The 13,787-nt window shown below is 39.8% G+C and overlaps 1 protein-coding gene across 8 annotated transcripts in view; it reads left to right on the top strand.

Annotated features, from left to right (window-relative positions):
* Positions 1-13,787, top strand: part of TRIM33 (tripartite motif containing 33) — a 59,666-nt gene that overhangs the window by 30,848 nt on the left and 15,031 nt on the right. For 2 of the 8 annotated variants that reach the window (XM_088674412.1, XM_060277159.2), the window contains exons 7-13: positions 1,477-1,623; positions 4,395-4,512; positions 6,447-6,626; positions 9,441-9,688; positions 9,893-10,051; positions 10,642-10,842; positions 12,459-12,591. In XM_088674412.1, the coding sequence (XP_088530538.1) occupies positions 1,477-1,623; positions 4,395-4,512; positions 6,447-6,626; positions 9,441-9,688; positions 9,893-10,051; positions 10,642-10,842; positions 12,459-12,591 (1,186 nt within the window). Of the gene's footprint in view, positions 1-1,476; positions 1,624-4,394; positions 4,513-6,446; positions 6,627-9,440; positions 9,689-9,892; positions 10,061-10,641; positions 10,843-12,458; positions 12,592-13,787 lie in introns of all 8 variants that reach the window. The other 6 variants (XM_035121656.3, XM_035121653.3, XM_060277161.2 and 3 more) reach the window with 4 other exon arrangements.

The following is a 13,787-nucleotide window of genomic DNA, read 5'->3' as shown; positions in this document are numbered from 1 at the left end:
ATGTGAGTAGAAGGCAGGCTCACACAGTGGATCTTTTCTTTCTCCCCTCTTCTCTGCAGTCATCTGTATCATCCCTTGCCCTGCCCCCAAAAAGCTGCTCCAGAGGGCTGGGAATCACTACCAAATATCACAGGGCTCTGTTGTTCTGTGAGCTATAGTGGTAGGAGGAATTGCCCATAATCGGGCAGAACAGGCTTTTCCCTTCTTCTCCTCTGAGGCCCCATCAATCCCCCAAACCAAAGGGTCCCCCAACCTCTGGAGCAGATTTTTGGAGCATGCAAAGAGCTATGGGGAGCAGAGATAAAGGGAAATAATAATAATAATAATAATAATAATAATAATAATAATAATAATAATAAATTTATTTATTTATTCGTACTCCGCCCATCCGACTGGGTTTCCCCAGCCACTCTGGGTGGCTTCCAACAAAGATTAAAATACATTAAAATGTCAGACATTAAGAAGTTGTTTTCTAAATGTCATCTTCAGATGTTTTCTAAATGTCAGGTAGTTGTTTATCTCTTTGACATCTGATGGGAGGGTGTTCCACAGGGCGGGCGCCACTACTGAGAAGGCCCTCTGCCTGGTTCCCTGTAGCTTTGCTTCTCGCAGTGAGGGAACCGCCAGAAGGCCCTCGGCGCTGGACCTCAGTGTCCAGGCAGAATGATGGGGGTGGAGACGCTCCTTAACGTATACTGGGCCAAGGCCATTTAGTACTTTAAAGGTCAGCACCAACACTTTGAATTGTGCTCAGAAAGGGTGGGGTATAAATAATAATAATTATTATTATTATTTGTGTGACTGGAATCTCATTCTGCTCATGCACAAACATCACTGGGTACAACCCAGCATCTATGTTTTAAAATAATCTAAAATTAACTACACTTTTCAGCATTACAGGAAAGAAATACATCTGAAGTAGTTGCTTGCAGTTTCACTAACACTAATGATTCCAATTATGGTTACTGGGAAACTGGAGGAAGTCATGTCTAAAATAAATCCATCTGTGAGACTGAAGTTTGCAACGATAATTAAACTGAATAAGAATGGATGGTATTGCCAATGACTATAAATATTATTTATTACAATTGTATCCAATTTTCTTCTGTTGTTGTTTGAACTTTTGAGTTCTGACAAAGTCTCCCACCCAACCACTTACTTAGCTTCAGCAAGTTTTCAGCAGTGTACATTTTCAGATCATGTCCATGCCAACATGATAATTGTAATTTTAAAAAACAATTAACAGAATCCAATGAATTGTTTTTGTTCTGCACTCAGTGTCAGTACGGCACAAATTTATTCTACAAATAAAAGTCCACTCTCAAAATGTTGGAATTTACCCACTATTTGTTATATATAGCCACACTTCTGATTTACTTCTCTACTAAGTATCCACATGTTGCATAGATAGATGTTTTAATTATTGCATTGGTATTATTTTTTAAAAATGGATATGTGTGCACTGTTTCTATTCAGACTGTAACAAAGGAGAGACAGATGAAGCTAATACAGCAGCAGAACGATATCAGTGGTCTGTCACGGCAGGTGAAACATGTGATGAACTTTACTAATTGGGCCATTGCAAGTGGCAGCAGCACTGCATTACTCTATAGCAAGCGACTGGTAAGGAAAGCTTTGAATTCCAGTATAGCATAGATTATACTCTTATTCTTGCATTGAATAAAAGAATATTGCATCACGGAGATCCATGTTTTTCTTACTCTCAAAGTTTTGAGGTAAGTACAGCTAATGCCACTTTGCTAATATTTGTACAAGTATTTCCAGTCCACACTTTATTCCAAACTTGATATTTAAATTACTGTAAAATTTGGAAGTTTGTTTGTTTGGCAAGCCAGCTAGCCCTGACACATGCTGCTTTTTGATTAGGTAAATGCAATGCTGCAATACATAGTGTTGACAATTATGTAGGTCTTTCTAGCAGGTGCTGAATGGTTTTTTACCTGTTCCCGAATCTATACAGGAGTTGATGTCAGGCCAGATAGTTTCTGGTGGTTACCTAGGCTTCATGATGGTCAGCTGAGGGGCAATTTGTTGGCTTCTTTGCAAAGTTCATGGAGTTAGATGTTGTTTCAAACAAACAGTTTCACTTGTATAGACAGTCACTGAACCTTTAGTGCCTTGTAGCTATATGTAATTTACTCAGTACCAGTAAAGTGGGTCTGAAAAGGACTCCACCATAACCAGCAACCTTTCCATTGACGGTGTGTTGGTAAAGCAGCTATAGCAACAACTCACCTCTCCAGAAGGGTATGGGAGAATGCGATGCTAACAACCAGTACCAAGAGGAAGGTCTACCAGGCTTGCATGTTGAGCACACTGCATGATGGAAGTGAGTCAAAAGCAACTTAGACCCACCAGGAGCGACACCTCAATGCCTTCTGTAAGCGCGGTGTCGGGAAGATTTGGGGCATCACATGGCAGGACAGAGTCTCAAACAAAGATGTGCTCTTCCAAGCCCACATTCCCACCATGTCCACACTTCCGTCTCAGCGACGTCTACTGCAGCTTGGTCACGTCCACACAATGGAAGATGGCCAGATCCCCAAAGATGTACTTTATGGGGAGCTGTTTTTAGGCACCAGGCCTGTTGGCAGACCAACTCTATGTTACAAAGATGTCTGCAAATGTGGCATGAAGGCTGACAACATTAACAGTGCCATGTGAGAATCTCTTGCAGATGACCGCATGCTTGAAGACAGTCAGTCAGGTCATGTATCCATAGTAGTGTCCAGAGGAGAAATGATCACTGAGAGAAGCACAGAAAGAAGAAATGCCATGGTGCATCTGTAACAGTGAAACCAGACACCTTTATTTGTTCCACCAGCAGTAAAACATGTTTCTCCCATATTAGTCTATTCTACAGCCACAGCAGGCACTTTAATTCTCCAATGGTTTGACTTTACCCACCCGATGGCTCACTCTTCCATTGTCTCTTCAGACAGACATATGCCATTAGTTTTAACAGTTATATACCATCCAATGAACAACTCCATCTGGGTAGTTAAGTTAAAAACCATAACAGCATTCACCAAGAATTCTAAAGAGTAAAACTTTTCCCAAGGAAATTTTTCCATTTCCCCTCTCTAGTTCTAGTTATTTGTAAAACAAAACAAAACCCAAAAACACAGGATAAAGTAAAACCAAAAAACAGAAACTTCAGTTGATGAAGTTGTCACTTGATTTGCTTCAAGTCAAAACCAGTTTTAATGATGGACTGCAAATCAGAACTAAAACCCTGGTTGCATAAAACCATATCTGAATGTGTTTTATTTGATTAAGTTTTACCTTCCATATTGGACTACATTTGGCAGCTGCCTTAAATGTTTAGCACATTTATATAGCATGGAAAATTAATATAGTATTTATAAAAGTTGTGTTTACATGATATTTCAGATGCCAATTGAAGTGGGCCATCAAAATTTTACTTGCATCACTGCTTACCGCCTTGGATCAATATCAGCAGTTGCTGTGAACTGATCCTGCTCAATTCTCAGTAATTCCTGTGTCTGTTTCAGTGAAAGACAGGAAGCACATTTTTCCATTAAAATTTTAGTACTGTACTGGAATTTGGCATTTAGCTTGACAGAAGTGCTGCTGGAAGATAAGGGGAACAAATTAAGGGGAATTTACTATCATTTGTGAGTATTGGTATGGCTCACTCAGTTTGTAATTCCAAAGTGATAAAAGTCTAGCACCTTGCTCAGGGTGTGTGTCTTTCACTTTGAATGACATGAGTTTTGGGTGACGCCTTAATCATTGAAGCAAATTGGAATTTAAAACCAATTCCGGGGTTTTGACTTACAATAGATCTTTTCCCATGTCAAATTGCATCGTTTGCTTTCTACTCACATGGGGAAATTAAAGTCTTGTTCTATATTTTGTGTATGTTTTCTGTGTTATCATTTGAACATTGATACAACTAAAGTCAGGCATGTATAAGAATACAAGTTACCAGATTGTTCTAAACTAGGCTTATGAACTCTGGGTGGTATCAGACTAAGCTATTCCTAAAGTAGATCCATTGAAATAAAATGAAATGGTTGCAATTTTCATTCCACTGGGTATACTCTGAATGTGGCTTAGTCCTGTGCCACCATCTATTTGCTTAAAATCTACCTTCTTATATTTTAGAAGTATTGCACTCCAGTAGTAATTCTCTTGCAACCTCATGTTTGTATCCTGCAATTCTTCTAAGGGACTGAAAATAAGGTTTAGCTTCATAACATTTCTATGAGATAGGTTAGGATAAGAGATGGCAACTTGCTCAAAGCCACACAAAATTGCTGACAATTTGCATTTTGTTTTGTCGACTTCTTTTTGTTGACTCTCTGCACAATGTCATCACTAATCTGAGAGTGTTTGTCTTCTCACAGATCACGTTCCAGCTGCGACATATTTTAAAAGCACGATGTGATCCTGTCCCAGCTGCTAATGGAGCAATACGCTTCCATTGTGATCCCACATTCTGGGCAAAGAATGTAGTCAACTTAGGTGAGAGGGTGTTCCATTTTTCTGAAAGCTGAATTCAATGTGCAAAAATTCTTAATATGATGAGTAGCATGAAATAGATAGCATTTTCTGTAGACTACCACTAAAATTGGTGGTAGTGGCTTGGATCCATTCATACCACAAAGCTTTTTTTCACTGTATAATTGCATAAAATTTTCTGACTTTAAGCAGACATTAAGCCAAACTCCCCTTGTTTGGCAAGTCCCCTCCTCCCCTGTGCACATGATGAACTGTCATCTGTTTGCTTGTATGGGGTTGGATCCGAGCCAAAGCTTTTATAACATATGCAGCCACTCACTACCCAGGTGCTTCTCTCAAACTATGCTTCTGCTTTGCATGCACTCCCTGTCACTAGAATAGTTCTCTCTACAGTCTGGATGCATCGTTATTCACTTGGAAATCAATATGCCTTGATAGGTAGCGTTGCATCGCTGTTAGTCATCGAATACGGTGGTGTTAGGCTACTTCAGATGCTTCTCCAGATTTTATACAGCTTGAATAGTCTTCCAAGATAGCACTGTGACAAGAGAGGTGGAGTGATGAGCAGGCACCAAAGCGGGGAAAGGAGGGTCATGACATTGGTGATGGAGGAGGAGTGAAGAGTGTCTGCTGAACTACATGCAAGATTACTCTGTATAGATCAGTAGTGATTCCATGTACTCGGTTGGTCATTCCTTTCTATCCCTCTCTAGTAATAAAGGACACTGGAAAGTGTCAGTCTTCAATCAGTGTGCTTCCTTGAAGGGGAAAGCAATTGAGGGTCAAATCTGGTAGCCCACATTCAGGCGTTCAAAGAAGACTCGTTTGTTCCAAATTTCTTAGTATGTTAGGCTGCAACTTAGTTGCCATATTTCTACAAACAAAGAAGAAGAAAACAATACACATGGAAAACTCAGTCTAGTATTTGTCCTGTAGACTTAGTAATATGAGTAAAACAGCTAAACAGAGCTGAAAACTTCCCAGAACTTTTAGCAGCACATTTTAGATACTCTAAGACAGGGGTCCCCAGACTTACCGAGCGGCGGGCCGGTGCCCGCCGCGCCGACCGCGCGGTGGGCCGGACTGCAGGGGAGTGCGCGCGCAGCGGGCCGGAGGGCGGGGGAGTGCGCGCCCGTGCGCATGCGCACACGCACACGGGCGGAAAAAAATCGGCGAAAATCGCTTGTGCGCATGCGTATGGGCCTCCCCCGACCCGGAAGTGCACCAGAAATGACCTCTTCCGGGTCGGGAGAGGCCCGTACGCATGCGCACAAAGGATTTTCGGCAATTTTTTGCCGATTTTTCAGATCGCCGCTGCGCCGCGCGCCGTGAGAGCGGGCGGCGGCAGCGGGCGGCGGGGGTCGTCGCGGGCCGGATTGGAAGGCCGATTGGGCCGCATCCGGCCCGGGGGCCGTAGTTTGGGAACCCCTGCTCTAAGAGAAAATTGGGCACCGGATTTCAACTGGTCCCAAAATACTTTTGCTTGGTATTGGCAGGACATTTTGGCTTTAAAGACTTGTTAACCTTCCTTATAGCAACAGATTAGATGAGTGAAAACAAGATTCCTTCAGTGATGCAATGGCTGAGCAAAGTGTATGCATGGCAAAGCTCTAGTATCAAGTGAGAGACAGCTTCACAGGAGAGAAATCTATACCTTCCTGCATGGCTCTCCAGCTTTTGGCATATATAGGAGAAAGGGCAATAGCAGGCAAATTCCCATTTAGATCCATGTTTGTGTATTAAAATCTCTTCCTTCATGTGTTAGACTTCTATACCTCCCCATAGTAACTACAAGTAATATAAAAGAACAGAGAACGTTGATGAGAGAATTTGTTGGTTGGATAATTAAGAGCCAGGATAGGATACTGAGCAAAATAGATTAGAGCCTCTTAGGTGTGCACATGTCCATACCAGGTTTTTCCCGTGTTCTTCTCCAGCAGCAACTCCTCTTACTCTGTTGGAGGACATTTTCGAGGTTCCTCAAGCTTCAGGGCAGCTTGTTGGGCACTGTGAGGGGATGCTTCTGGAAAGGGGGAGGTATCGGAACCCCCCACTACATGTGCAGAGCTCATCATGTGGCCCTTTGGATTGGGGCTATACCTTGGGAACTGAAAAAGGTATTGGAAATGAAGTCTTGGAAAACTACATTTAAAAAATATTTTCAGAGGAATCCTAGAGGGAGCAGAAAGTAAAAATAAATCAATAAATCTTGTCTTTAATTTACTGAAGAATGAACAGTGATGAGGATGGCCTTTGACAAATGCATATGACTAGAACAAATCTCTAGAATCAATGCAAGGATAATTCTGAAACTGGGGAAAACCATGGGTGTCATTGTCAAGTTCCTAAATAAACTGTGAAGAGAGGGATCTCCTAATGCAGTTAATGGTACTGGAGTGCAAGTACTGATTTGGCTCCAGTAACACTGAATAAAAGATTTCTAAGTGATAATTAATTTTAGACCTCCATTCAATAAATAGTGGGTGTGTGGTCTTGCATAAAACAGATTGTCACCCTTCCAGGAAGTTGTATTTGTTTTAGAATTACTAAAGTTGAGTTGAAGTTGTGATGCAAGATAATCTAAAAATACACAAATCACTGCAGCTTACAGTAGAATAGATTCAAGGAAGTTACTAGTTTTAGAATTCAGATGATCAACGAAAGGACAGACCAAAAACTGGGCAAAAGAAAACAGACCTTGCTTGTTTAAAAATGCAGAGGGGTAGTTACACATTTATCAGACAATTCACATTAATTTGCAGAAAGTTTCTTGAGCAACTAACAAATGCAAAACTTTTAGCTAAAATGGAGAATTGAAATGCTTGTCTTTTGTTTGGTGACACAAATTCAGTTCATTATAAGTATTTTAAGATGCATTACAGTGGTACCTCGGTTTATGAACACAATTGGTTCTGGAAGTCTGTTCATAAACTGAAGCATTCATAAACTGAAGTGAACTTTCCCATTGAAAGTAATGGAAAGTGGATTAATCTGTTCAAGACGGTCTGCGGAGTACTCAACCTGAAGTGTACTTAACCCGAAGCATGGGTGTTATTAGTTCCGGAAGTCTGTTCATAAACTGAGGCGTTCATAAACTGAAGCAAACTTTCCCATTGAAAGTAATGGAAAATGAATTAATCCATTCCAGATGGGTCCGCGGCGTTCGTAAACCAAAAATTCATAAACCGAGGTGTTCATAAACCGAGGTTCCACTGTAATCTGGATTTCTGTAAAACCAGCTTAGAGGCTGTCCAAGAGACAAGTGTCTGTTGGGCATGTGATGCACACTAGGACTTGCTATAACTCTTGCTGCTTCAGCTATGTCACGAGGTCTGTCAGAAATTGGTTTGAGAAATTGTACTGCAAAGGCATTAGTACGTGCTCAGACGCTTCCCATATAGTCTTTTGAATCTGGGGCACAGTACTTAAAATGTAAAATTGGGGAGGGGGGGACCTATAGCCTTCTAGGTTTTCTACAATTCCTATCATTCCTGAACTTGGCCATGCTGGCTGAGGCTGGTGAGAGGGAGTCCAACAACATCTGGAGGGTCACAGTCTCTCCATGCTTGTGTTAAAGTTGTGAATCACTCAAATTCCTGTTTGAATGATGAAACAGAAAAATCATATTGCTAAACAGCGTGGTCTTATTTGCAAATAACTTGGAGGCATCTTTGCTTCAATCTCTCACCGCTCAACTTAATCTTTGAAAGCAAGGACAGAAGTACATAGCTGGCTGTTGTGTAGTTCTGAATTAAGGGACACTGCAGTATTTCATCTCAGCATCACTACACAAGACAAGGGGTGGAATTAAATGTTGCACTCTTCTGATTGTTCCGTCTTCTGAAGCATTTCAGCAATCTCTTCCTTCCCCTCCGCACACTGTTCTGGGGGTTCTCCCAATTCTTCAGAGTGGAATTGGAAGAGGTGGCAGGGAGGTGAGGGGAAAGCCCTGTTGCACTACTGAGAGCCCTTGTGCTGACGTCTGCTAGCGTGCCAGCTTAGTTGAATCAGAAAGATAATTTGTTTAATGTGATTATAATGGAAAGACTCTTACATGTAAAGAAACACAAGGCTCCTATTATCCTAAAATGGTTATAAATGTTCTTAGGTTTTGTTTTATACTTACAGCATTAACAGAAAACAGTAAATTATCTTACTTTTTATTTTTTAAACCCACATAAAGTGCAGCATGGCTATAAAATAAAAAATAAGTTTAAATGATCCGAATAAAGCCAGCAAAAACCAGAACAATGTTCTAATGGCCCCAAGGCACCTAAACATGTTTCTAAAAATGAAAAGACTGGGGGAAGGGTTTTTACCTGGCATCAAAAAAAACCCTACAGCTTAGGAGCCAGGCAGCTGTCTCTGGGGAGGATATTCCATAACCCGGACACCACTTGCAAAAGGCCTCTGGTGTAAAAATTACAGAGCTATATTTGTATGATTTTCTGTCTGTCATCTTTTAGTCTCTTAAGTATTAAATGTGTTTCCTTTAAAAATCTCTAGAATGCTTAAAGTTACAATATATAATTTGCATATTATGCACAAGCAATAATTATTTTGTATTTAAGGCTTTTTCCTTCTAATGCTATGCAAATGAGTTCATAAAATATAGAATGCTTATTGATGACACAAAATTACTTTGTTGCAAAAATGTGTTGCATGGCGTTGATTGTGATGTATGTTTATGCATAAAACTAAGGTAAGATATGGGTACACCAGAGCCAATCTCTTATTTAAAGCCAATAAGGAAGTGCAAATAATTACCGGTCTCTGAATATATTGATTAAAAGTACATTTATTTTTAACTTTTATCTTTTTAGCTGCTGTGAAGCTAGGGTGTACATAGTGTAAAACTTCTAGATTGTTAACATTTAGCTTAAAATAAATAACTTTGTGATTGACAATTAATTCTCTCTCCTGTTGTTTAGGTAATCTTATTATTGAAAACAAACCAACCCAAGGTTATACTCCTAATGTAGTAGTGGGGCAAGTTCCTCCGGGAACAAACCACATCAGCAAACCTCCACAGCAAATTAATCTTGCACAGCTTCGGCTCCAGCATATGCAACAGCAGGTGTACGCACAACAAAAACACCAACAGTTACAACAGATGAGGATGGGGCAGCCTGCAGGACAGATCCCTCGCCAGGCAGGCCCACAGATGCTGCAGCAACAGGCAAGTTTCAGATGATCTAAATTAAGACACTCGTTGTAGACACTAAAGTGCACCTTTGGCACTTTGAGTTCTACCTTATTCCACAAAGTTTAAGGTAGGGTTTACAGCGCTGTCTTGTAAAGCACAAAGATGCATCTTCATTTTCTTCACTTGGCAAAGAGGACTGCTTTTATCTCATCTTTTAAAATACATAATGTTTTGTAGCCTCCGAGGTTGATAAGTATGCAGACCATGCAGAGGGGAATGAATTGCGGTGCTTTCCAAGCCCACCAGATGAGAATGGCTCAGAACACTGCTCGTCTCCCAGGGATATCGCGTCACAACGGGCCCCAGTACATGATGCAGCCACACTTACAAAGACAAGTATATGCTGTGTGCACATTTTGTTTCCCATCTTTGATTCTGGACTTTTGATTCAGCTCGGCTTCTATGTGTATATATCAGCTGTGAAACCTCTTTTAAAGGGACATCTACTTCCATGTTGCTGGCTGTTCAAAGAGCCGCATAATAGGAATCTTGTAAAATTTTGGATATTACTAGCCACATGCAGAGTTTTTAAGCTAATGGAGCATCTAATGAAATGCACTTGCTGCCACATTTTACCTTTCACAACTTTATTGCCTTCTGGCTGGATAACCAGCATGTTAATATGGGAATAATTTGTTACGTTCTCCGATTGAGGGGAAGTAGAAAGCTTGCAAAAAGGTTTAAAAAAGAGGAGAAAAAAGTTTATGCTTAAAATTTCTATGGAACCTTCTGACCTATAAAAAAGTGAATAGAATGCAAAATGTGTTAGAAGGTTTAAAACAATTATCAGCAATGGGAAACTCATGGATAGAATTCCTGGAAAGCAACAAGCTTTGAAAATTTCCAGTTTTGCATAGGAAAGGGTTTGCTCCTTATCATAACAATATTTTTTCTCTCTTGCTTCCCCCTCTCCTTTGTCTTGGCAGCATTCAAACCCAGGACATGCAGGTCCCTTCCCAGTTGTTTCAGTGCACAATAATACTATCAACCCAACAAGCCCTACAACAGCCACCATGGCCAATGCGAACCGTGGTCCAACAAGCCCATCTGTAGCAGCAATAGAACTTATTCCTTCAGTAACCAACCCAGAAAATTTGCCTTCCTTGCCAGATATTCCTCCTATACAGGTTAGTATGCTATATCAAATCAGATGAAAGCTAATAATACAACATCAAAATTTCTAGCTATTAATTGTGTGTTTGGTGTCAACACTTAAAAAACTGTATTGAAAAGGTACATTTGACTTGGGTCATCTCATAAACTGACCAGAACTGTCTTGTTTTCCTAATCAGCTATGAAACTCACTGGACAAATCACTGTGTCTCGTCCTAATCTGCTTCACTCTTTCATTGCATTTTACACCATTTAGTATCACTATTCTTATTTAGAATCTTTTTTTTTTGCTGGGGGGTGGCATTTATGATTTTTAGAACCTGTGTCTGTAAATTTATTCTGTACTGAAACTAAAATGCAGGAAATGTTTTCAGTTCAGCTGTATGTCTTCTAAGGTAGGGATTGCTAACTCCTGGGCCACATGGCTCCCTCAAGATGTTTTTGTGTCCTCCCAGTTTGTCATTTAATGAATTAACACCCCCCCCATATGCTTCTATGGGCCCTCTGCAGTGATGCCAAAAAGTTTTTTTTGTTCCCAGCCCACAAGCACATACACAAGGCTTTCCAAATGTGTCCATTAAAAGTGTGTTTTTAACTTCTAAAACACTTCTACTATCATGCCAAAATGTGTGTTTTATTTGGGGGTTTCACTTAATTGCTTTTGTAACTCCCTCACAACCTTCCTAAACTGTGTCCTTAAAAAAAAAGGCCACACAATCTTTTTCATTTGGGCCCTGGCCAATTTTACATGAAGTTCCTGCAGTGTTGATTATTGATGGGTCAGTGCTACCCTTGGACCTTGCTTGAAGGAAAAGCCCTACTACAAAATAAATGTATTCTTTTTTAAAACTAGATCAGGTATCCTAAACTATTTTTGCCATCCACCCTGATCAGCTTAAATATATATATATATTCCATACTTCTAGTGGCAACCCTCTTAGTAATATTGAAAGCATATGGTTTCTCCCTTTCTACCGTGTTTCTCTGAAAATAAGCCATACCCCGAAAATAAGCCATAGTGATAGGCAGTTTAACCTTGTAGGTTAAACTGTACCAAATTTAATAATAAAAAAGACATCCCCTGAAAATAAGCCACCGTGGGTTTTTTTGAGGAAAAATAAATATAAGACGGTGTCTTATTTTTGGAGAAACATGGTGTGTTTATTGTCCTATATTTGAATAAGATAGTTAAAACATACAAATCAGGGCAACTTGCTGAGTAAAATATAAGGTACAATGAAAGAGTTCCAAAAGCAGTGGAAATTGTTCTGAATGTAGACCTCTCTCTGACACAAACCTATGTATCAGTATTGACAACTGAGTTTGAAGTATGCTTGCTTCTTAAAACTCATTGAATTTTAAGATTTTGCTACAATATTCTGTGCTAAAGTTTATTAATAATTTGTAGCTATGTCATTTCCTAGACTCCTTGATTATACATGCAGGAATTTAGCAAATACAAATATGGCAAAATTGAGTATTCAGCTGTTTGTTTTCCCTTATTATATGAATCAGTGCTAGTGCTTTAAACTCCTTCAGTGAAAATACAGATGATCCTCAAGCTGTCATTTCTAGCATGCTGCATTTAGACTTGGCAGAATCACTGTGTGGCTGTCCTCCTTTATTTCAGCTGGAAGATGCTGGTTCCAGTAACTTAGATAATTTACTAAGTAGGTATATCGCAGGCAGCCATCTACCCCCTCAGCCTATAAGCAGTATGAATCCCTCCCCTGGGCCCTCAGCCCTGTCTCCAGGCTCATCAGGTAAGCTGGGAAGAGGCAGTGGGCATATGTACATTTCTGCTTAAATTGAGACCTGCTTAAAACAATCAGCAACTTTAATAATGACTGCTCCAAATACTTTAAAGAAATTTGATGTTTCCAGTACATTTTCTCAGGTCTTAACATCCCTTTTTTAATCTCATCTAGTTATCTCTAGTAACTTCTGCAATAATGCTGATGAGCACTTCTTTCTCTTTTCCAGTGTCTGTACCTTTTATGTAGCTGTGATTTAGCCCAATTTTTATGCATGAAATAATTTCCCCTTCATGAAATAACCTGTAAATGAGAGGGCTATAGAAAGGAGTACAGCATTGTAGCTACCAGCTCACTAGAAAGAGTAACCCAGTCTGTGCAGCAAAAAGATTCCTGCTCAACAAGCCGCAAGTAGAAATAGATTTAAAACGGTATTATTGTGGCTCATGAGCCCAATAGTTTTAAAGTACATACCAGCAACTATTGCATTGTGACTACAAGCTTTAATCCTGTAAGCGTTAAAATTAAGTTTTCTGTACCACCCATCATCATTGTTTCCAAGGCAGTTTCCAGAAAACCAAAACAATAAAATCACAATATCATAATACAGTATACAACAATAGTTCATAAAATGAGTGCAATTGCTATGGCTAGTATGGAGCTGAACAGCAATCTCTTTTCATATCTGTTCCATGCTCTGGTGCTTCTGTACTATTTATATAGACTTGCAGCTGTGTAATATTCTGTGCCAGAGTGCAATTGAAGTCCTGTTCTTGAAATTCATCTGCCACTGTGAAAATTCAGTCTAGCATAACTTGCTTATTTGTGCCACTTCTGTGGAATGTTGGAAGTAAGTGCAAAATACAGAGAGGAGGAGAAACTGGGTTTATAGACCTTTCTCTACACACCTGGACAAATGGCAGTACTAAAATTGCTCTGAATTATACTTCATACTTCACAGTGTGTAAGGTCTCTTTCAAAATGTATTGCTAGTAAATCAGCATTCATTCCTTTTTACTCTACACTTCAACCTTTTCAGTTGTCCCTGATTATTCCCAGGGTTGTCAGCCTATATTACTGTAGGTTCTCTTTAAATGTATCATATGTTTGTCGTTAATATGCAGTCACTAATAGTCCTTTATGATAGTTGCAGCAGAATAAAGTAATTGGGATTAGAAATAATTTAGGGCTTGGCTTAAGACGTA

The sequence above is a fragment of the Zootoca vivipara genome, chromosome 7, assembly GCF_965207765.1.
Source record: "Zootoca vivipara chromosome 7, rZooViv2.hap1.1, whole genome shotgun sequence".
Classification (NCBI taxonomy): domain Eukaryota; kingdom Metazoa; phylum Chordata; class Lepidosauria; order Squamata; family Lacertidae; genus Zootoca; species Zootoca vivipara.
This window is presented reverse-complemented; position numbering and strand designations above follow the sequence as displayed.